The sequence below is a fragment of the Prionailurus bengalensis genome, chromosome B1, assembly GCF_016509475.1.
Source record: "Prionailurus bengalensis isolate Pbe53 chromosome B1, Fcat_Pben_1.1_paternal_pri, whole genome shotgun sequence".
Classification (NCBI taxonomy): Eukaryota; Metazoa; Chordata; class Mammalia; order Carnivora; family Felidae; genus Prionailurus; species Prionailurus bengalensis.
The window spans coordinates 194,983,843-195,006,927 of record NC_057344.1 but is presented as its reverse complement, the minus strand read 5'-3'; the positions used below and the strand labels follow the sequence as shown (position 1 = coordinate 195,006,927).

The following is a 23,085-nucleotide window of genomic DNA, read 5'->3' as shown; positions in this document are numbered from 1 at the left end:
GGCTTTCATATATGCCCTTTACTATGTTGAGGTAGTTCCCTTCTATCTCTATTCTGTTGAATGTTTTTATCATAAAATGATGTTGAATTTTGTCAAATGCTTTTTCTGCATCAGTTGAGAGGATCATGTGTTTTTTGTCCGTGGTTCTGTTACCAAGGTGTATCCCATTGATTGATTTTTATATGTCGAAACATCCTGGCAACACCCCCAAACTGGGCTGCGCTAATACTCTGTGTAAATGGATCATCAAAGCTATCTCTCATGGCCCATTTATAAATACCGTTTACATTTCCCTAGGTGAAACCTCAGATTCAGTGGGTTCCCTAGCCCCAACAGGGCAGTTTATGTTAGCGCTATGGGACTTTTTAAGCTCACATGATTCCATTTTACTTTCTTCCCTTAGCACTTAGTGGTTTACCTGAGGCATCCCCACACCAAGATAGATAGGTAGGTGATAGGAGGGTAGGTAGGTAAGTAGGTAGGTAGATAGATAGATAGGCAGGCAGACAGATGATAAATTTGACAGTCTTGAACTCTGAGAGCTTAAGCTCATGTTCTGAGCCACTTAGCAAGCTTTCTGATAAGATTTCTACCAAGATTCCTCATTCTTCTTCCTTGCCCACATCCCATTATATCGCCAAGATATTAAGAGAGATAAATGTTTCCATTCAGCACACCTTCCTTGAAACCTACAGGAGCTGAAATCAGACTCACTACTACTCGTTATGACTTTCAACCACGGGACCTTGAGCGATAACCTCATCTTCCCAAACCAAAGGAACCTCATGTATAAAATGGGGAGAATCAAAGTCTTGACATTATGCAGCAGTTACGACAGTGAAATCAAATGATATACAGAACGCGCCTACGGAGGGTCTGGTGCACACGTAGTTGTCTCCTCCAGCTGAAAGAAGAACTCGTTGCCAAATAACTAACAAAAATAATTACCTTTCTTGAGTGCGAGGACAGGGCAGGCACGGCGACATTATTTCTCAGAACAGCACTACCATCAGACATTGTTTTATCGGCGAGGAAACTGAGTTCGGAGAGAAGCACCAGCTAGAGGGTAAGAGGAGCCAGGACTTCAAGTCCAGTCCATAGACTTGTGTGCTCTTCATGGCCACACTACAGCATCACTTGACACCCCAAATCCCAAGCCTGACTGGTCTTTAAGGCTAAGGGTTTCCAGCTGCCCACGGAAGGTGCAGTAGCAATCCTGCAATTAGCACTGCCAGCCGTGGCCCCCAGGCCCCCAGGGGACTCTTCATACGGGGCATAGAGCCAGCATAGAGCCTTCACAAGACTGCCACACTGGCTGTGCCTCTTTCCCCCCCGCCAAAGAGTGTCATTCGGATGAATCACCTACATTACTCTCCCTACCTAAACTAACCCCTTCTCTATTCGGGGTTTTTGTTTATTTGTTTCTCTTACCCTGGCTGCTTACCTTTCAAAACTCAGTATATACACACCACCTCCTTTAGAAAGTTTCCCCCACACCCCAGTGAGGGCTGAGTAGAGCTTCTCTGTACTTCATGGCTCCTGCCCCCCATGTGAGTGTCTGAGGTCATCTTTCTTTTGTTTGTTTGTTTTTCAACATTTATTTATCTATTTTGAGGAAGAGGGAGAGAGCACTGGGAAGGGGCAGAGAGAGAGAATCCCAAGCAGGCTCTGCCCTGTCAGCACAGAGCCCGACGTGGAGCTCGATCTCACAAACCATAGAATCATGACCTGAACTGAAATCAGGAGTCAGATGCTCACCCGACCGAGCCATCCGGGCGCCCCTGAAGTCGTCTTTTTATTACTTCCCCTCTCCACTGGACTAGAAATTCCTGAAGGTAGGGACTGACTTTCAGCTCTGCTTAGCACAAGGCCCATATCCAGATGGCACTCAACAATGCTTACTGAGTCAACAGATGTCTCAACCTGGCCTCTCTGCTTTTTGCTCAAGGCCATGCTCGGGGCTCACACGTGCTGACTTACCACCCCTACCATGCCCACCACATCCTCCGTAACCAGGTCTGCTCTCCTGGATCCAGATCTTTGACTCCTTTGGGCATTTACTTCCCAAACCTCTCTTGGGTCTGGCCTCCCCCTTGGTGGTAGCAGCCCAGCTCCTCACCTTGAACTGCAACCCTATCTACACTATAGCACTCCTACAGGCCTCCAGGTGTTGCGAAAATCAGACTGTATTCGGATACTCAGATACCAGCCCACAGATTATATGGCCTCTCCAGGGCACCAAGCACATGCTCAGAGGTGCCCCTGATTAACAGCAGTATAAATCATGCAGTGAAAGCTTTGGCTCCTAATCTGCTATTCAAACATACATATAGTCATGACATTCCAAATAAAGAAAGCATTTCACTGAGCAGGCACTAGTTCCAAATCAAATAAACATCTAGAAAAAAAGGACACACATTTCCCCCAAGATTCCAACTCATACCATCTCTTAAGGGACTAACTATCAAATGTTAAGTAGTGTCTTACGAACATAAATTTCTTCATTACTGACATCTGTTTCCCATTCATTCGTGTTAGTTTCTCTGATTAAAGCATCATTTCGGAGCCAACTTCTCAGTACTGGTTGAAAAGAAAGTAGGGAATCTGGCGAAATCTGAGGCAAACTTAAGGAAATAGATCATTCATTTTAGGCATACTTTTTAAAAGCCATCCAGCCTTGGAGAGACTGACCCAGGAAAGAAATGTTACAAAGTACAGTATGGGGCACAGAGGAGACCCGCCCAAAAGATCTGGGTCTTGGCAGCTACCTTGGAGTCTAGCAGCTGGAGAAGCAAAAGAACATTCTAGTCAGAGCAGGCATGCTGGGGAATGTTCCGGCCAAAAAGTTCACCAACGCTGGCGTTTGCTACCTCACCCGGTACGGAGGGGACTAAATTAACATATTAATACAAGAATGAATAAATAATACATTGTTTCCATAATTTTTTCCTGGATTAATATCCAGGAAATGTTTGAGGTCTTTAAAAAAAAAACTTTCTGGGTTGAGGAGACTATAGCCAATTCTTAGAGGTGGCAAAGGGCTCAGAGTGGAGTGTGCTTTTGATATGTTCACTAACCAACCCAGAGCTCACCATTTTCCGGTGGGTACAACCCCAGGAAGCAATATTCCTCTGCCTGCATCATCCTAGGGCCAGGCACCAGGCAACTAACTAGAGATAGTAGCTGAGAGCCCCCCCAGAATAATTCAATCTAGCCAGCTCTAAACTGCTAACGCCACCTTGCCTTTTTCCCTCAGAAATTCCAGTAAAGACCGTAGCCTAAGGTCTCACATTGCTCCTGTCTTCGCCTCCTGACCACCCTGCTGTCATTCCATGTGGCCCTGCATGGCATGCCATGCCTCCTGATTCTAGAACTCGGGGGGGGGGGGGGTGATGAATTTGTTTCCTGAGCCTCTCCTCGGTCTCCCGTGGCCACACCTCACTGACCATCTCAAGGAAGAGTACAACAGATACAAAAAAAAAAAACCACACAGAATCATCGTTATTAGCTGTCAGGAAAGGCGTTTTCCAAAAGACTCCTTGAGAGCGACACTGCTCCAAAGTCATCTACCCCTATTTTTGTCTCCAGTCTTGAACCTACTCCAATCTGACTCACATCCCCACTCGCCACGGGCATTGCTCTTGTTGAGGTGGCCAGTGAATTGCCCATTTGCCCAATTCACTGGTCAGTTCCCAGTCTTCATCTTCCTGACCTTCAGCGGCATTCGGTGGAGTTCACTGCTGCCTGCTCCTTGTGCTCTTTGCTGCCAGCAACCTGCTCTTCTGATTTTACTTCTCCCTCCCCGGCTCTACCTCTCGTCTCCTTGCTGGTTCTTCCACCCCCAACCTCTAAATGTTGGAGCACCCAGGCTCAGTGCCTGGCCCTTTTTCCTGCATCAACACTCATCCTCTTGTTCATCTCAAGACTTGAGGGGCGCCTGGGTGGCTCAGTCGGTTGAGCAGCCGACTTCGGCTCAGGTCATGATCTCACGGTCCGTGGGTTCAAGCCCCGCGTCGGGCTCTGTGCTGACAGCTCGGAGCTTGGAGCCTGTTTCGGATTCTGTGTCTCCCTCTCTCTGACCCTCCCCCGTTCATGCTCTGTCTCTCTCTGTCTCAAAAAAATAAATAAACATTAAAAATTAAAAAAAAAAACTTGAAATTCTAACATATACATATCACGTGTGTAACTGACCACTCCCAAATGTATATCCCCAGCCTAGGGCTCTTTCAGACTACATGGGCACACTTCTACCCAATGTCCACGTGCACCTGTCCAATGAGACAACTCACATTTTTAATAGCTTTATTGAAGTTGAATGTGCATATCGTCACATTCACCCGCTGTCAGGATACCATTCAATGATTTTCAGGAAATGTATAGATTTGGACAACCATCACCACAGTCCAGTTTTAGAATGTGTCATCACCCCAGGAAGTTCCTTTGTGCCTATTTACAGTTAATCCTGACTCCCACCCCAGCCCTAGGCAAACACTGGTTTGTTTTATCTCCCTATAAATATGGCTTTTCCAGACATTTCCTGTAAACAGAATCATACAGTTTGCAGTGTTTTGTGTCTGGCGTCTCTCACTTAGCACAATGTTTTTTGAGATTCATAAATGTTGTAGCATCTATCCATGTTTCATCCCTTTTTCATGCTGAGTTCTATTCCATCACAAATATACCACATTTTACTTACTCAACCACCTGTTGGTGGACATTTGGATTATTTCCAGTTTGGGGCTCTTACGAATAATGCTGCTAAGAACATTTGCAACATGTCTTTGCATGGATGTATGTTTTCATTCCTTTTGATAAGTAGTAGAATTTCTGGGTCATATGATACATTTATATTTAACTTTTAAGAAACTATCAATCGGTTTTACAAAATGGTTTTGCCAGTTTACTCTCCCACCGACAGTTTATGAGAGTTGCCAACACATGGTATCACCAGTCTTTAATTATAGTCTTCATAAGGTGTATAAAGGCATTGCAGTGTGCTTTTAACTTGTATTTCCCCAGTGATTAATGATAGTATTTTTTCATTAGTAGCCATTTTTGTATCATCTTAGTAAAATGTTTATTTAAATTTTTGCTCATTATTAACCAGATTCTTTGTCTCACTGTGAAGTTGTAAGAGTTCTCTGTATATTCTGGGATACAAGTACTTTATCAATACATAATCCACAGATATTTTCTCCAAGTAACTATCTTATCTTTTTATTTTTATTTTCTTCTTTTTTTGAGAGAGAGAGACAGAGAGAGCATGCCGAGCAGAGGAGAAGGGCAAAGGGAGGGAGAGAGAGAATCTTAAGCAGGCCCCACGCTCAGCATGGAGCCAGATGCAGGGCTCGATCCCACGACCCTGGGATCACGACCTGAGCCGAAATCAAGAGTCAGACACTCAACCGACAGAGCCACCCAAGCGCCTCTCTTTTCATTTTCTTCATCATGTCTTTCGAAGTCAAGTGTATCACTTTTTTTCTCTCATGGATTGTGCATTGGGGATTATATCTAAAAGTTTTTTGCCTAACCCAAGTTCATGACATTTTTCTCCTATATTTTCTTCTAGAAGTTTTATGCTTTTAGCTCTTACCTTTAGCGAGGTCTGTGATCTCTCCTGAGACAACTCAGATTTTACTCCACTGAAGCTGAGCTCCTAATCTCCTCCTCCAAACCCTTTGTCCTATGGTCTTCCCCATCTCACTAAACACACATTTCATTCTTCCATGGCTTGGGTCACCCTTAACCCCTGTCTTCATCTGCCCCCATCGATGTGTCCCCATAAGTCCTGTTTCCTCTACCTTCAGAAGAGACCAAAAACACCTAAAGTACGCCTATTTCCCACCATATCCACCACTCCAATGCGGATCCAAGCCACCTCCAACTCCCAACTGGAGTATCGCACGGCATCTCAGCTGATGCCCTGGCTTCTGTTCTCACCCCAGCAGCCGGAATCGTCTTGGGAAAATAAGGTCATGCCACTCCTCTGCTCCAGCCCCCCAGTGGTTCTTACCTGACTCAGAGTTTAAGCCAAATTTTGTAGGATGACCTACAGAGTTTGTTTCCACCTTATCTCTACGACCTGATACCCTGGGATTCCATCTCCCACCCTTACGTTTCCCCTTTCGGCTCTGGTCCTACATCAGGCATGGCCCTGTCTCAGAGTGTTTGTACCAGATATGACTTATAACTAAAATGCCCATCCCCCAGTCATCCACGTGGCTTGATCCCTCATTTCCTTTACCTGCTCCAATGTCACCGTGAAGCCCGTTAGGGGCACCTGGGTGGTTCGGTCAGTTAAGAAGCCCTTGCTCGGCCACTCCACTTAAAACTGCACTACACCCCTCCCTTCTAGCCCTCTTTCGCCCTGATCAGTTTTACTTGTTTTCATACCACCTATTACCATCAGATGTACTAGATATACGGCCTGTTTGTGGTCTCCCTTCCCTGCCAGAAAATTCACTCCATGAAGACGAGGATTTGTTTGTTCTCTTCACCATTCTATCCTTCATGTCCCGTACACATAATAGGTGCCCAATGCATATTTGTCAGCTGAATGCTTGAAAACTGGAGGAGATTCTCTAGTCTAGCATGTCCAAAATTGGGTTTTGTAGAATACTAGTATCCTGACAGAGATTAATGCCTGCAAAAATACGCCAAGTTCAGAAGCTTTACATGTTATTTTCCCTCTTGGAAGTTCACAAAGCTTGTTCTGAGGCCACTCAGTTGCTCTGGCACCTCTCACACAGTCCCTGACCCCCCTGAATGAGGTTTACATTTTTTCTGCTCTGCCCAAGACAATGTGGAAGTCTCATCCGTAGGCAGAATTTTCATGGCAAACCATATCTATGAAGCCACGTTTCAGAATCTCAGCCCTGTCTGAAGCCCCTTGCCTTATCCCACCACCATGATGATGTTGGAGCACAGGGACAGAAGGCAGGGCTGGCCAGGCTTAGTCCTGCCCACGCTGATGATCCCCATCTCAGTCAGCTCCAGCTGCTCTAATGAAATAGCACAGACTGGTGACTCAACCAACAGACATTTATTTCTCACAGTTCTGGAGGCTGGGAAGCCCAAGATCAAAGCTCAGGATCATTCAGTTCCTGGTAAGAGCTCCCTTCCTAGCTAGCAGATGGCTGTCTTCTCACTGTGTCCTCACATGGTGGAGACACAGAGAGCCATAGTTCTGGGCTTTCTTTTCTTAGAAGGACACTAATCCCATCTTGGGAGACCTACCCTCATGACCTCACCTAATCCTAATTACCTCCCACAGGCTTCACCTCCAGATACCATCACATGGGGGTGAGGGCTTCAACATATGAATTCTGGGGAGACAAAAGCATTCAGTCCAAAACAATCCCCAAGCCTGGGAAGTGTGCTGACACACAGAGATGTGGGAGGGAGCAAGGGGCAGAGCCTCAGTCCTGGGGTCCCAGCACCCCAGAGTCAGAAGGAGACATACACCAGGATAAAGGCCCCACGTTTTCAGTTAACATGAAACGGAAATGTTAAGGAGGCTGTGAAATAAAGAAGCAGAAAAGAAGAACGTGACTGCAGAAATCCCTCCAGACCCCTCAGCAAATGTGAACTATCAGCAGCTCTGAGGCTCAAAACACAGGGCACAGCCCGCTGTTCTCAGCCTGTTTGGACTTTCGTTTTATGTAGTTAAATTTTCACAACTGGTACTCCTTTGTTTGATAAAAATTAGAAAGAAATAGAAGAAAATAATCACCCACATTCTTTCACCCTAGTGACAACCACCATTAACCTGAGTCCCTTTCTTTGTGCCGGGTTTCTTCTGTGTGACAGCTGAAGACACACTATGTTCACAGAGGGCTGACAGTGGCTGGAAAGACACTCCATTTTCCTACATCCATATGAAGGTGGTTAGAGTCGATGACAGTCCAAATGATTGTCCAACTCATCACGTTTTTTCCTGTCAAGCCTTGGGGATATTACCTCTGCTCCCCTCCAATTTTTCCTGCCAAGGTCAGCTGGCTTCTGTGCCGATGCTCTCCCAACCCCCCAGCTCCATATTTACATTCTATCCAGGAATATTATAACAGCAGGGGGAGCTTATTTGGGGGAGAGGTAAGGCAGGCCAGTGGCACATGGGTGGCTCAGTTGGTTAAGCGTCTGATCTCGGCTCAGGTCATGATCTCGGGGTTCATGAGTTCTAGCCCCGGTTCAGGCTCTGTGCTGACAGCTCAGAGCCTGGACCCTGATTCAGATTCTGTGTCTTCGCCTCTCTCTGACCCTCCCCCACTCGCTCTCTCTTTCTCTCCCTCTCAAAAATAAATGAACATTAAAAAAAAAAAAAGGGCAGGGCAGGCCATGTTTTCCCAACCCTTTTGTCCATTGTCCCAATAAAAATTATGCTATATGTAAGTTGCCATTAAAAAGAATTCTGTCATATTTTAAATACTTTATTGATGACACAGATAGATAAATAGTAATAAAATATAAATATAATAATATAAATATTAATGTCTTAAAATAAAAATGTTATATCACTGTTAAAGACTCTATATGGCACAGTGATTTGATGACCACTGTGATCTCCTTCAAAAACCAAAAACAAGCCCTGAACAGTTGGAAATCTGACACCATTCCCCTTTCTTCTTAAGCTCCTTCATTCCAACCCTCCCCCCCAAGAATTTTAAGTAACCTATATCTATACTGAATTTTTTTTAAATTTTTTATTGCTTATTTATTTTTGAGAGGGACAGAGACAGAGCACAATTGGGAGAGGGGCAGAGAGAGAGGGAGACACAGAATCTGAAGCAGGCTCCAGGCCCTGAGCTGTCAGCACAGAGCCTGATGCGGGGCTCGAACCCACAAGCTGTGAGATCACCTGAGCCTAAGTCGGACCCTCAACCAACTGAGCCACCCAGGCGCCCCCTAACAAACTGAATTTTTTATTGTGCTATTATTACAATTATCAATGGTACACAACTGATGAAAACATAAACATACTATAGGATTTGGTAAATCTTTATTAATCATAACAAGTGAAACAAATCCATAAAAACCTTTAGAAGGCATATTCTTTAACTAGCGAGGGAAGTTGGAAGAGGGAGGTCATGAAACAGGCATCATCACCATGCTCACATATTCTACCTAATCCATGTGAGTCCAGATAATACCAATTCAAATCCAAACCAAAAACACCCCATTTCTGATTTTATGTCCTCAGAAAGTCCTGGAGTACCCCATGGTAGACAGAGAGTTCAGGTCTCAGCAGTGAGATTCACAGAGCAATGTTTTGCAAGAAGTATGGGACTCTCTCAGCACTAGTAGGGGGAAGTGGAGAAGGAGCTATAGAAACTTCTCCGTAAAGACAAGATCACATCAACCTGGGACAGAAGAGGACAAGGCTAGAACACTACTTCAAAATGAAGTGCTTATCTTCTTACAAAGTAGTTGTTTCCCGAGGGGTCAGGTTTATAGAAGTGGTTAAGAGAAAAGTGGAAAGTGGCCACCATTTCGCAAAGCCTATCCAGAGAGAGAAATGGGTAGAGTGAGTATGGGTGATAGGACAAAGGAGACGGAGCAGAGAAGATCTGGAAGCATTTGCAGCCGGGAAGCTGATGAAGCCTCCAGATGAACAGGTGTCCCAGGAAGCTAGAGCAGCCTTGTGAGGACATCATCCTGCTGCTTCTGCGAGAAATAACACCTTGTTGGCTCAGTTGGTTAAGAGTCCGACTTCGGCTCAGGTCATGATCTCACAGTTCATGAGTTCAAGCCCCGCGTTGGGCTCTGTGCTGACAGCTCAGAGCCTAGAGCCTGCTTTGGATTCTCTGTATCCCTCCCTCTCTGCCCCTCCCCATTTGTGCTCTCTCTCTCTCTCTCTCAAAAATAAACATTAAAAAAAAAGAAAGAAATAGCACCTTATAGAGGAAATCTGTATTTCATACTCATTGACATTATGTATAGAAGTTTAACAGGATGCTTATTCTCATTATTCGTGAGCTCTTGCCTCCAAATCAAGTCTTTAATGACTTTTTAAAACTTATTTTCATCATCCTCTTCTTATTCCATGCCATGGAGACTTTATTTACACCAGGTTTGCTCGGGTGTGTCAAAGAGCCTCTGTACGTACGTGTGAGATCACACCCTTCCTCGGCCTTGGCAAGTCTGTTCTTCTCCCCCGGGCAGGAAAAATAGACACGTGGGACCACACAGCAGATCAGTAATGTAGTGGAGTAACTGACAATAAATTAGAGGGAAAAAAATGTCTTACGAGGGTTATTGCAGTTCTAGTTGCTTAAAGAAACACTGCTTCATTCTACCACGATAAAAATGAAAGCACCAAATCTCTACCAGTTCTTAAGTCAAAGGGGGTGGATGAGTCCACGTGGTTTTCCATGAATATCACATCCTTCGTGTTATCTGGAGAAAATGGTTATCACATCAGGTTTCATCCAAATGAGGATTACGTTCATTTTGTTTGTATAATCTCCCTCATGCCCCCGTGCTTCCTTTATATGTTTTTCCTCACTGATTTAGTGCTGCACGGTGCGGGTACAAAGGTCCTCAACTCCATCCTTGCCCTCAAGTGGGGCACATTCTAGCTGGGAAAAAGACACCTCCCCAGCTAGTTGTGCAGATCAGACTCGAGAATCTCTATACCCTTGAAATGTCTTTCACTATCGCGAACTCTAAAATATCCAGCAAGAACTGCTTTTTACCATTTTAAAATCTTTCACAGTTTTTAAAAGTAATCCTAGAGGGGTGCCTGAGTGGCTCAGTCGGTTAAGCCTCTGGCTCTTGATTTTTGGCTCAGGTCATGATCTAGAGGTTTGTGAGTTTGAGCCGCACATCAGGCTCCACGCTGACAGTGGGTGGAATCTGCTTAGGATTCTCTCTCTCTCTCTCAAAATAAAGAAATAAACTTAAAAAAATATTTAAAAAAGGTAATCCTAGAGAAGCCATTTCATTTTTTTTTATTCAGATGAGATAATGTTTAATAAAATATATTGTCTCTCTTTTAAACACTAATTCATAAAATTATTCTAGTGAATTAGGTGGTAGCTATTTTAAGTAAACTTGAAAAACTGGATTCTTTTTAAGGAGGGGAAGTAAATGAATAAGGTGCGTTTTCATGTTTTTCTTTAAAATTTTTTAACGTTTATTTTTGACAGAGAGAGAGAGAGAGAGAAAGAGAGCATGAGCGGGGGAGGGGCAGAGAGAGAGAGAGAGACACAGAATCTGAAGCAGGCTCCAGGCTCTGAGCTGTCAGCACAGAGCCCGACATGAGGCTCAAACTCACAGACTGCGAGATCATGACCTGAGCCGAAGTCAGACGCTCAACCGACTGAGCCACCCAGGCGCCCCCATTTTTATGTTTAAAAACACTTATTATTGACTATTAAAGGACTTCTCTCTGGAGCAGAAGCAAGGTGGGTGGCCAGGCAGACAACAGGACTGGCAAGAACCAGTCAGGAAGCCCGCCTTTGTCCCATCAGGGAAGCACACACACTCTGTGACACTTGCCATGTGCCTGCCCTGCGTGGCTGGGGACCATGGAACCTGAGGAGGAAATGGGTATTAACCAAATAATCACACAAATGTGTGAGTTCATAGTGTGGCCAATGCCATACAGGAAAAGTCTCGGGACCCTCAGCACATGTAACAGTGCATGTGATCTGCCACGTTTACGTGATCTTCAAAATGGAAAATAGTGGCTTGATGATCTTTTAAGCGAGTGAAAAAAGAACGTCAAGGGCATTTTTTTTATTATTATTATTTTTAAATTTTTATTTATTTTTGAGAGACAGAGAGACAGAGTGAGAGGTGGGGAGGAGCAGAGAGAGAGGGAGACACAGACTCTGAAGCAGGCCCCAGGCTCTGAGCTGTCTGTCAGCACAGAGTCCGACGCGGGGCTTGAACCCAGGAACCGCGAGACCACGACCTGAGCCAAAGTCAGACACTTAACTGACTGAATCACCCAGGTGCCCCTACATATATCTAATAATATGTTTGAAATACATGCTGTGTCCATGATTTAGCCTAGGGCCATGGCTTGGGTCTCTAGTAGGGTTTCTCCGATTGAAGTTATCAGCGCTGTTGGAAAGCTGAACCCTGAACTCATTGGCCATCCATTCACCTGCGAGCCTGTTTCTCATTCAACAGATTGGAAAGGCTCTTCCCAATGGTAACTGAATTGGTGTGCCTGTGCCTGGAATAGTTGAGTGTCATTCCTTTTATTCTTAGTTAAGTCGATGTGGCATTGCTGGCAGGACCGAGGTTTTCCGTCTCAGTTGCAAAGAAGCCAAGACATGTACTTATTACGTCAAATGGACAGCTGTCAGCATTATCTCATCTTTGCTTATGTGAAGTTCTAAATTTGCAAAATAAAATTACGTTCTCCTGTTATTTTTTTAATCTAATCTTCCTGTTGGAAAAAAAAGGGAAAAAAATGTTGTTTAAAGTAATTTTTCTGTATTTTTTTAGGCTTACCTCCAATTCCTTCAGCTTCCAGAACGGGCTTTGCAGAATTTTCCATGAGGGAACGCATGAGGGAGAAATTGCAGGCTGCCAGGGTGAGAAAAACCACATGAATATTTTGTTCCGTGCTGATTGCAGTTCTCCAGGTCTTGTCTAGAATGCTGCGTTTGCTCAAAACTGCGTGCGTTTGAATGCCGTTAAATTTGTTTTTCATGTTTTAAATATTAATGTAGTATTTAACATTGGCACAGGTGGAAAATTATGCTTAAGAAGAATTTAATGTCCTTTTTCTTAACCATTTCATTCGCTCTTATCTCTTAAAGAAGCGCAGCGTGTAGTTTTTAGTGACTGTCTGCCATCGAGATGGCGTCGGTGACACTACGCAGCAGTAATTTTCTGTCTGCCTTTTTAGTCCAAAGCAGAAAGCACGCTGCTGCAGGAAATCCCCACCCCTCGGCCCAGGCGCTTACAGAGTCCCGGTGAGAAAGAACTGGAGACCGAATTTGGCACGGAGGTGAGAAACGGGACTTCTCTACTTTGTGATCAAAGACAGTGAGGCGGAGGATGACATTGCCAGCAAAAGTTTCTAGAACAGAGCTATGCACAGAGGAGGTAATCGGTGCTAATTAGTAGTCATCGTAGCTACTGTTTGTAAAGTCCTACTCAATGCCAAGTGTTTTGCCAGGTCTTTTTCTCATGTTGCCATGTCATGATCCCAGCTCCCCTAGGGGAGTGGGTTCTGTTCTCTTCATTCACATGTGACCGATGAGCACACTGAAGTTCGAAGCACCTGCCATCCCCAGGTAACAGGGCAGATGTGTGGAGGAGTCGGGATCGGATTCCAGTTCTTTCTCATTCCCAGGCTGCCTCGTGGGTCAGCATTGCTGGATCCGGGGATTTTCTGGGAAGCAGAGAGAGATAGGTGTGCAGGAGGAAAGTAGGGTGGATTGGTGGCGGCCTTGAATGCCACACTGAAGAGCTTCGATCGTTTTCTACAAGCCATGGTAAGCAGTCGGCCATAGGATGGGGAGGTGGTTTGAATGCACAGGAGTGATTTTTGTTTGAATCTGAGGGGCTGAGGGGCATCTCCATGTGTGCTCCTCTGTCTAGAGATACATACAGAGGAAAGGACCGGGCCTGGAGAAACAGGTTTAGGACACATTTCTACTGCAGTGAGTTTTGAAGTTTGGAGAGGCCTTTGTTTCCTGACAGAAGACTGAATGAGGAGGGTTTTGACCTTCGGCCCATGAGGAAGACAGAAAGCAGTACAAGATAGAAAGTCTTGTCAGAAGGAGATAAAGGATTGGGGCGCCTGGGTGGCTCAGTCGGTTGGGCCTCTGACTTCAGCTCAGGCCATGATCTTGTAGTTCGTGGGTTCGAGCCTCGTGTCGGGCTCTGTGCTGACAGCTCAGAGCCTGGAGCCTGCTTCGGAGTCTTCTTTTGTCTCTGCCCTCCCCTGCTTGCATTCTGTCTGTCTCTCTCTCTCTCAAAAATAAATAAACAGGGGCGCCTGGGTGGCGCAGTCGGTTAAGCGTCCGACTTCAGCCAGGTCATGATCTCGCGGTCCGTGAGTTCGAGCCCCGCGTCGGGCTCTGGGCTGATGGCTCAGAGCCTGGAGCCTGTTTCCGATTCTGTGTCTCCCTCTCTCTCTGCCCCTCCCCCATTCATGCTCTGTCTCTTTCTGTCCCAAAAATAAATAAACGTTGAAAAAAAAAATTTAAAAAAAAAATAAATAAATAAATAAATAAATAAATAAATAAACATAAAAAAATAAAAGAAGTAGATGAAAGACAAGCCTGTAAGAGGGTGGAAGAAGGAAGGAAAGAGCAGAGCCAATGGCTCAGTGAAGCGTTTGCAGATCTAGTCCAACTGTTTGTTGTTGATGATGACAATTTGGGTTGTTTTTCACTATTGAGACAGCACAGGCATGAAGGAATCTGTGGGAAAGATCGCTGATTGCTTAGAGGATGGCTTCTCTCTTTCTGTAATGAGATGTAATAAAATTTTGTCACATTCATCCCAAACAAGCCAAAGATCGCATGACTACAAGGAGAGTTACAGCTGTGCACATGTGACGTGGCCCATGGTTCCTCAGTGGGAATACTCTGTGGGTCTGATGAAATGGCTTTATGATAGTTTATTACTCCACTCTGCTGAGAAGGCATTTATTTTTCTTTGATTCCAATTATTTTCTTCATTGTAAGAGCCATAATTCTGAAATATTGGAAAATAAAGAAAAACTACCTAAAATCCCATCAGCTTGACACAAGCACTTTAGTTATGTGGGTAGGTGTGTGAATCCCAGCGTCTGGTCAGATGGGCTACATGATAGCAGGGTCTGGTCTCTTATATCTGAGCTTACCTACACTTCCTGATTGATAGTCATTTCACAAATTCATGGCAGTTCTCACTTGTGCATGGGCCATGAATATGATATCCCAAATAAAGCTTCAAGTTGTAGAAGTAAAAATATACTCCCTTGGCTTATAGAGTATTTATTGCTTTTTGTGAGCAGGACCTTGACTTATATCCATTATATTCTATATCCCCTAAGAGCCACTGTATGAATTTGAGGTGTTGGAAGAGGTCATCAAAAAGACGTGACCGCTGGTTGACCCGCGAGCTGGACCCAGGCAATTGGAGGCTTCTCACTCCCTCCCCAGTCGTGGAAATGTGTGTTCCACCTGCCTTCCCCACTCCCAGAAGCTGTCCCCAGGGTACAGCCTTGAGACAGAAATGTGGTGTTGGCCATCTGTCTGGTATACTTGACTGAATCCAGTTAGGACCTCTGTACAGACTTTAAGATTTGGCAGGCAGGCGTGGGGGTCTCCTTCTCTTGCAGGCATGCCTCATAATTTCCCTTGCTGATTAAAACTGCCACCTACCAATCTAGAATGGTTTGCTTCTGTCTTTAGTCTCTCCCTCTGCCCACGTGGCCAATTTGCAAAGCAACATACAAGGCAAATATCAACTGCCTTCTCTTTTAATTTTTTTTTCAGAAAAGTAATCTTTTTAAAACATTTTAAGAAATAAATATTTCTGAAATGGAAATGATAGGCAAGGAAAGGAGAAATTGAGCAGGAAAGAGAAGAGATAAGATGTTGTAACTTCAGAGGCGCCTGGGAGGCTCAGTCGGTTGGGCATCCGACTTCGGCTCAGGTCATGATCTCATGGTCTGTGGGTTTGAGCCCCGTGTCGGGCTCTGTGCTGACAGCTCAGAGCCTGGAGCCTGTGTAGGATTCTGTGTCTCCCTCTCTCTCTGCCCCTCCCCTGCTCACGCTCTGTCTCTGTCTCTCTCAAAAATAAATAAACATAAAAAAAAAAAGATGTTGTAACTTCTGACACAACGTGGCCTTGAGGGCCTAGAGGTCACTTCCAAGAGCGGGACAGGGTTAACGCTCTTAGTCTTCACTTAGCTGATCCAGGGGCTCCCAGATCTTGGCTGTAACTCATCTTCCAGTCCATTAGCTTTAAAAAAAAAAAAAAAACCTCCCTTTGTTTTTTCCTCCTTGATGATCCCGAGTTGTCAAAGTGAATTTGGGTGAATGAGGTGGAAATGGCATGTAAAATTGCTTTTAGCACAGCCCTGGAACCATAACAATACTGGATGGTTTTAGGGCTCCACAAAAAAAAAAAAAAAGTCTTGGTAAAGAAAAATCAGTTCTCAGGCACATTGAATGAGATAAACACGCATGTTTACCTTAGCCAATTACAAAGAAGAAGGAAAGGCATCAGGCTTGTAAATTTTGGCCTAGAAAATGAAATCGCTTCAATATTCAGTTTCATTTTTACATTTCTTTAGATTCAGGTTACTCACGATGGTGCCTTTTGAAAGTCTGATTCGGCCAGCAGAGACTGTATAACTTTCCAAAGAGAAGAGTAAGCCTAGGTGGGCAGTAACTGGGGGGGTGGGGGGGGGGGGGGTGGGGGGGGTGGGTACAGAGTTCAGCTCATAGCTCAGAGACCTCCACACATGGCAGCTCTCCCTGACGGGACCGGCTGACCTGGCAGGAATGAGTAACTCCTTTTCCTGTGAAATTGCGACACACAGGCCGGACTCCACAGTTTTTTGTTTTGTTTTGTTTTGTTTCTGACTCTTCCAATGTTGGGTTTCAATACCATGGATGAGGGTTCGAAATAGCCAAGTTACATTAACAGTTGATTCAGCGGCCTTTTTTTCAGACCTGATCTCAGGTTTTTAACAGAACATCTCTCAGGTATATTTCTTGATGTGTATGTACCTCAACCCAGAAGGAATATCCAAAAGTGGTCCATTTATATCCTATTGAGCAGAGGAGAGAGCCCAGATGCTGGACCTTAGCTGCCCAGTGTTAAAATGTTGGCAACCTCACTCACCAGCTGTGTGACCTTGGACATGCAATTTACCTACCCTCTGGACCCCACTTCCCACCTCTGTAAAAGGTGATACTACTAGAACCCAATTCTTGGTATTGTTTTGAGGATTCAATGGACTCAGACATGTAAACGCTGTTTTCAACACTGTCTGGCACATGGGGAGCCCTTTCTATGTAAGAGTTAGCTATCGTTAGAGACTGTAGAGTAAGACGGAAAAGGAGAAAACGGTTGGGAATACTTTGGTCGGTAATCCGAATTCACCAACACCAACCTCTGTTCATTCTCTTTAGCATTTCTTTTTATTTTGTATGAGAACAAAGCAAAACACAAATGTCTAAAAACACGTGAATACTAAAGTGAAAATAGCAGAACATTTGAATATTTGGCCTCCGCTAGAGATGACCAGAATTATTCCTTCATTTGTGGGCCTGGTTCACTGTCCCAAGACCTGATTCCTTGATGTAGTCTATGTGTTGCCCAGCCAGCATCTACAACAGACGCCTTCCTGGCCGGTGTCCAATTGGCCCTGACAACACAACGTTACCATGGATGGCAATAGCCCAACCTAGAAGAGCCCAGTGGGGATCACAGACATTAACGGACAATGTGGAGACAAGGTGGTTAAATTCCGTGCTGGAAAACATTTGGAGCCCACAGAAAGGGCACTTAACTCCAGCCATGAGGTTAGGTTATATAAAATTTGAGTTATCTCAATTTAAGCAGTGGTTTCTCACCCATGACTCCAAAAGCACCTGCAGCAAAAGAATAAATAGACACACTGGGCTTCACCAAAATTAAAAACGTTTGTGCTTCAAAGGGCATCATCAAGAAAGAGAAAAGACAACACAGAGTGGGAGAAATTATTTGCAAATCAGGTATCGCGTTTAGTATCTTAACTAATATGAAGCATATACAAAAATTTCAGGTGTCTACAAGACAATCCAGATTAGGATGTCTTTTAGGGAATCAAAAATGTTGAATGGTAGTTTAGAAGAGAAGATTAGGGCTTGAACTACTATATTTTGTATTTGTGCTATGGTAAAAGTAATGGGACTTAAGATTGTCTTGTTCAAATTACAAGAGGCTTATAGAGCCTTCGTAGAGGACACAATAAATCCAAAGGTGACAAAAAATGCCACCTGGATGCATGGACTATGTGGTGATTGGCACTCAGTATTTGCTGCCTTGAAGTTGAATGTACTTTATTACTTTAAGATTATACAAATGTGTTATAGGTAACAGTTCTTTAAAACTTAATTCCACCCACTCAGTCATTTTAAGACATTTAATGACCTTAAATGTACTAATATAATTTTTTATTTTTTTACCATACCAATATAAATATCATTTTAGATTTGATAAAAGTTACATAACAGACTTTTATATCAAGTGTATATACACTGTGATAAAACCACCACTCTGGCAAATGAAGCACGCCAATGAAATTATATTGTGTGACTGTGATATCCTCTGAGCCAGGAAAGTACAGGAAGAGATGGGAAGGAACAAAACGCATAAAACACTAAACTGTCGGTATGCACATATTGGGCTACCTGGAATTTAACCTACTGATTTTATTTTCTAAACTACCAGTGTTAGACTTTCTGTCGGGTCTCATGTTTTATTCACACCATTTCTCACAGATCTCTGAAAGCTAAGGCTTGCCTGTTCAGAACCAATCTGCCCCCTCTCCCAGCGGTTGACCTCTTGGCTTATTTTCCATGTTTTCAAACCCAGCAGTCTGTCCCATGAGCTGTAGAAGGTGGCAGATTCTGAGGCAGACAGGGACAGAAAGGCATCTTCAACAGCACATGAGAAAGGCTTAGCCCCATTTCGGGAGAGGATCAGACTTGACAGAGCTTTGGAAATCCCCCCTGACCAAGCCCTGGAATCGGCTCTTTATTCTACCCTAATATTTTAAAATCATTTGTCCTTACACTGAATAACATTCATCTGCTTCTTTCCTCATCAAAACAACATTTCAAATTCTGGAATTTACCAAGACCAACAACTCCATACTTTGCATTGCACCGTGGGATTTACTCTCCAGTGCAGCTTCAACTTTTATATGGTTGAGTTGGTACATAACTATTGAATCTAACTTAATACTGCGAAATGAGAAAACAAAGGAAAAACGTAGAATTTTACACAAATGGGAATGGCATATATTCTCTTTGATACTATGGTAAATTATACCCAACTGATATCTCGTTGTTTTTTTTAATTTTATTATTTTTTTTATTTATTTATTTTATTTTTATTTTTTTATTTTATTTTTTTAATTATTATTATTTTTTTAATTTTTTTTAACATTTATTTATTTTTGAGACAGAGAGAGACACAGCATGAACGGGGGAGGGTCAGAGAGAGGGAGACACAGAATCTGAAACAGGCTCCAGGCTCTGAGCTGTCAGCACAGAGCCCGACGCAGGGCTCGAACTCACGGACCGTGAGATCATGACCTGAGCCGAAGCCGGACGCTTAACCGACCAAGCCACCCAGGCGCCCCTTTTTAATTATTTTTTTAATGTTTATTTTGGGGAGAGGCAGAGACAGAAGGAGACACAGAATCGCAAGCAGGCTCCAGGCTCTGCGCTGTCAGCACAGAGGCCAACACGGGGCTCGAACCCACGAACAGCGAGATCATGGCCTGAGCCAAAGTCAGACCCTCAACCAACTGAGCCACCCAGGTGCCCCGACCGACACCTCGTTTTTATTCTGGTCATGCTGGACATCTAGCTGTACCTGGGTGAAATTTCATAGCACCCTGTTTTATTGCACTCAAGGATCTGAAGCTCTCGTCACCGGCCTGTGGAGACCCGCCCAGCCATTCTGAGACTTTCACAAAACTGGAAGGGCCAGGAGCCTGGGGCAACTCTTGCACACTGGGAACAGAAGCCATGAGACAAGGATCCACTCTTCCATGTCCTAGGCAGGCAATTCTGAGAAGCACTGTCCTCAGCAGGGCTCCAGTGGGATAGAGCCCTGGTCACCACCGCATTAGCCAGCTCAGTAGCATTCGTCAGAATTGGCTTTTCCTCCTGTTTCATTCTCCCCAGTTCCCAACTCCTGTTCTTTGGTACCACTTTTCAAAATAAGCCACAAAAATCAGGCACAAAAGACCCTTGCATCAGGCTCTAATTTCTGGCAGACTAAAATAAAACTTTTATAGCCACACAATGTACATACAAGCTAGGAAGATAAAAGACACGTAAGAAGAAAATTAAGAATGTGACACTAAGACCCACCGTTATTGAGCCGTAACTAGGGGCATATTTTAGGTGCATGGCCTTATTTGATGCTCAAAGCAGGTGGCCTAACCTGTTAAGTGATGGAGTTGGGATTCAGGGCTAGGCAGTCAGACTCCAGAGTCCATGGTTTGATTACTAAGCTATACAAAGCAGCACCTGATGTGCCTCAGACAATAAGATTCTAGAAAAGAGTAGTCTGAGAAAGGAAGTAGCTTTGCATGGTATGGAAAAACAGGCAGGACTTGAGAAGCATAGGTGGAGGGGCCCCAGTGTGGGTGTACTATATTCCACTCGCCCTAACTAAAGTCATTCCATGCTGTGACACAAGTCTCAGCACAGATAATAATCTGCAGGTAGAATAAGTGTGTCCCTTCTTACTATGAATATCTAGATATGCTACTAGAATGGCTTAGAGTCACTCCAAAGGAAGGGTTGGCATTTGGATTGTGCTGGGTGGGAAAGAAGGAATGCTCAGGTTCTAGGAGGAGTGGATTAGAAGCAGAAATGAGGACAAAGTGAGGACAGCCCCTGGTGGATTGGCCTGATCAGAGGACAAAGGGAGCCCCCATAATGAGAATTAACACACTGAGCTATCAGAGGCAGAACTCGTTTCCAGTGGGAAGGACCCCTCCAGGGGTTTGCAAGGACAGGCCTCGTGTCCTGGAGGCTGTTGGTCAGATACAGTCACTTTCAGACATTATTGATGCTTTCCTTCATAGACTATTTGGAAATGGTCCTCTATGAACTACGTTATCTATTGATCTGCAGAAGAAATAGCATTTATCATGTTAGGGCCTAGTGAGTATAAAACTCTATCTTTGTTGAGTCTTGAGAGAGACAGAAGTAAGAAAATATTCAGCAACCTTAACCTTCAAATATATTTGACATTTGTAAGCATTTCGTACCTTGGGAATGGTGGTCTACACCAATGGTCTGAGGTTTCCCCTTTGAGAGTTCATGTTTATTTTAGAACATGTTTAGTTTCTTGATTTAAGTGTTCTGTCTATCCTATTTTCCACTCCTATAGCCAGGGGAGGAGGCACAAAAGACTCAACAAGAAGATGATTCCCAAAGTCGCTCGAGAGTAAAGTTCCGTGATTCTGTACGAAAAATCAAGACTAAACCCCCGGTGAGAAAGCCTGTCTTTTTAAATCATGCCTGCTTTAAATCATGTGTTTTGTTGGTCTGTTTGTATTTTTCAAATATATCCAATGAGAGATGCCCATATATATAGCCCGACTCTTATTGCCGTGGAGTATGCAAGAGAAAAGCATGAGAACTGATTCTTGCTTGTAAAATGCTTAAATCTAGGGGCGCTTGGGGGGCTCAGTCAGTGAAGCATCTGACTCCTGATCTTGGCTCAGGCCATGATCTCACAGTTCGTGAGTTCAAGCCCCAAATCGGGCTCTGTGCTGACACCGCAGAGCCGGCTTGGGATTTCTCTCTCTCTCTTTCCCCCTCTCTCTGCCCCTCCCCTGCTCACATGCATTCTCCCTCTCTCTCTCTCAAAAACAAATAAACTGTAAAAAATAATAAATAAAAAAGTAAGTAAGTAAGTAAATAAATAAACAAATAAATGCTTGAATCTAGCAGGAGAGATTAGAATACTGCCTGACTGGATGAAGAGGAGTACAGGGCAGGGCAGGAAATGTTAGCAGGAAGATTATTTGTTCAGCTCTGCAGTTGTACCAGCTTTCATTATGGGGAAAAAAGGGGGTAGGAACTCAGGAGGAATCAAAACCGAAAAAGCACATTAAAAAAAAAAAAAGTTAACAAACCCCTGAATTGCTCCTAATTAAACAAAACTATCTCAGCAGTGGCTTATAAAATAATGAATCTACTTTTTTCTTTTTTTTTTTTTGGCATCTTAATCATCTTTTCAAAAGCTTTTACTGCTGTAAATAAGATATTGATATGCTTATTAGAATGTTCGCTAGTTTATTAAAGAAAAGTAACTCGTGAAAGTATTAGAGGAAGCCACCAACTGCCTGCTGCACTTGTTAAAGTTTGTGATGGGTCATCTCGGACCTTCGACAAAGGTAACACGTTTGGGATGCCTCCAATGTGCCCGGTACCATTAGCATCAAGCCGCGGTGAACCGTCCGGCACTCACCTCGGCTTACGCAATCTGAAGTTCTATTACTCGCTGTTTCTCCGTAGGTCCCACCTGGCTTCCCTTCTGCCGAAGAAGCCTATAACTTCTTCACTTTCAACTTTGATCCTGAACCGGAGGAATCAGAGGAAAAACCAAAAGCAAAAAATAGAGATGGAACTACCCAAGAGGAGGAGGAAGGAGAGGAAGAAGAGCCACCTGTGCAGGGAATCCACAAAACGGTATTTAATATTACGACGGTTATGAGGAGAGGCATGATGATGATGTTACTGACCACAATGGTGACACTGGTGATGGTGATGACATCTTCGCCAGGGAGTGACTGAGGACAGACTTGTCACCACCACGCAGCTCATCCATGTCTTCATTGAAAGCAATGGGGATACGACATTGCCGTTACTTTCTGTAGCCGCTGGTTTTACCCCACAGTTTGGGTAATAAGGACCTTGATTAAATCTGTCCATTTCTCTCTGGTGGAAAAAGAGAAAAACCCAACCATGGGGCTTGCAGGTTCTTGTTGCTAGATCCACACGGTGTTAGTATTCATTTCATATGCAAATTGTTCACCTCTCCAAGGCACATGACACCTGCTCTCTCTTCCCACAACCTTACAGGTGATCAGTTTTTTATGCCCCGTTCCACACCCGAGCTACAACTCAGATTCTATCATTGTGGGAGGTATATGTGAGGCGAAAGAAAACACACCATTAAAAACAAAAATGAACAAAGGACTTGAATAGACATCTCTCCAAAGAAGATCTACAGATGGGCAATAAGTACATGAAAATATGTTTAACGTCACTAATCATTAGGGAACTGCAAATCTAAACCACAACGAGATACCATTTTACACAAATTAGAATGGCTATTATTTTTTTTTTAATTTTTTTTTCAACGTTTATTTATTTTTGGGAC

At 44.0% G+C, this 23,085-nt stretch overlaps 1 protein-coding gene across 10 annotated transcripts in view; it reads left to right on the top strand.

Annotated features, from left to right (window-relative positions):
* The window catches only part of CC2D2A (coiled-coil and C2 domain containing 2A), a 152,808-nt gene that overhangs the window by 17,985 nt on the left and 111,738 nt on the right, over positions 1 to 23,085 (top strand). For all 10 annotated transcript variants that reach the window (XM_043572936.1, XM_043572932.1, XM_043572934.1 and 7 more), the window contains 4 exons: positions 12,457 to 12,545; positions 12,863 to 12,964; positions 21,085 to 21,186; positions 22,218 to 22,391. In XM_043572936.1, the coding sequence (XP_043428871.1) occupies positions 12,457 to 12,545; positions 12,863 to 12,964; positions 21,085 to 21,186; positions 22,218 to 22,391 (467 nt within the window). The remainder of the gene's footprint in view (positions 1 to 12,456; positions 12,546 to 12,862; positions 12,965 to 21,084; positions 21,187 to 22,217; positions 22,392 to 23,085) is intronic.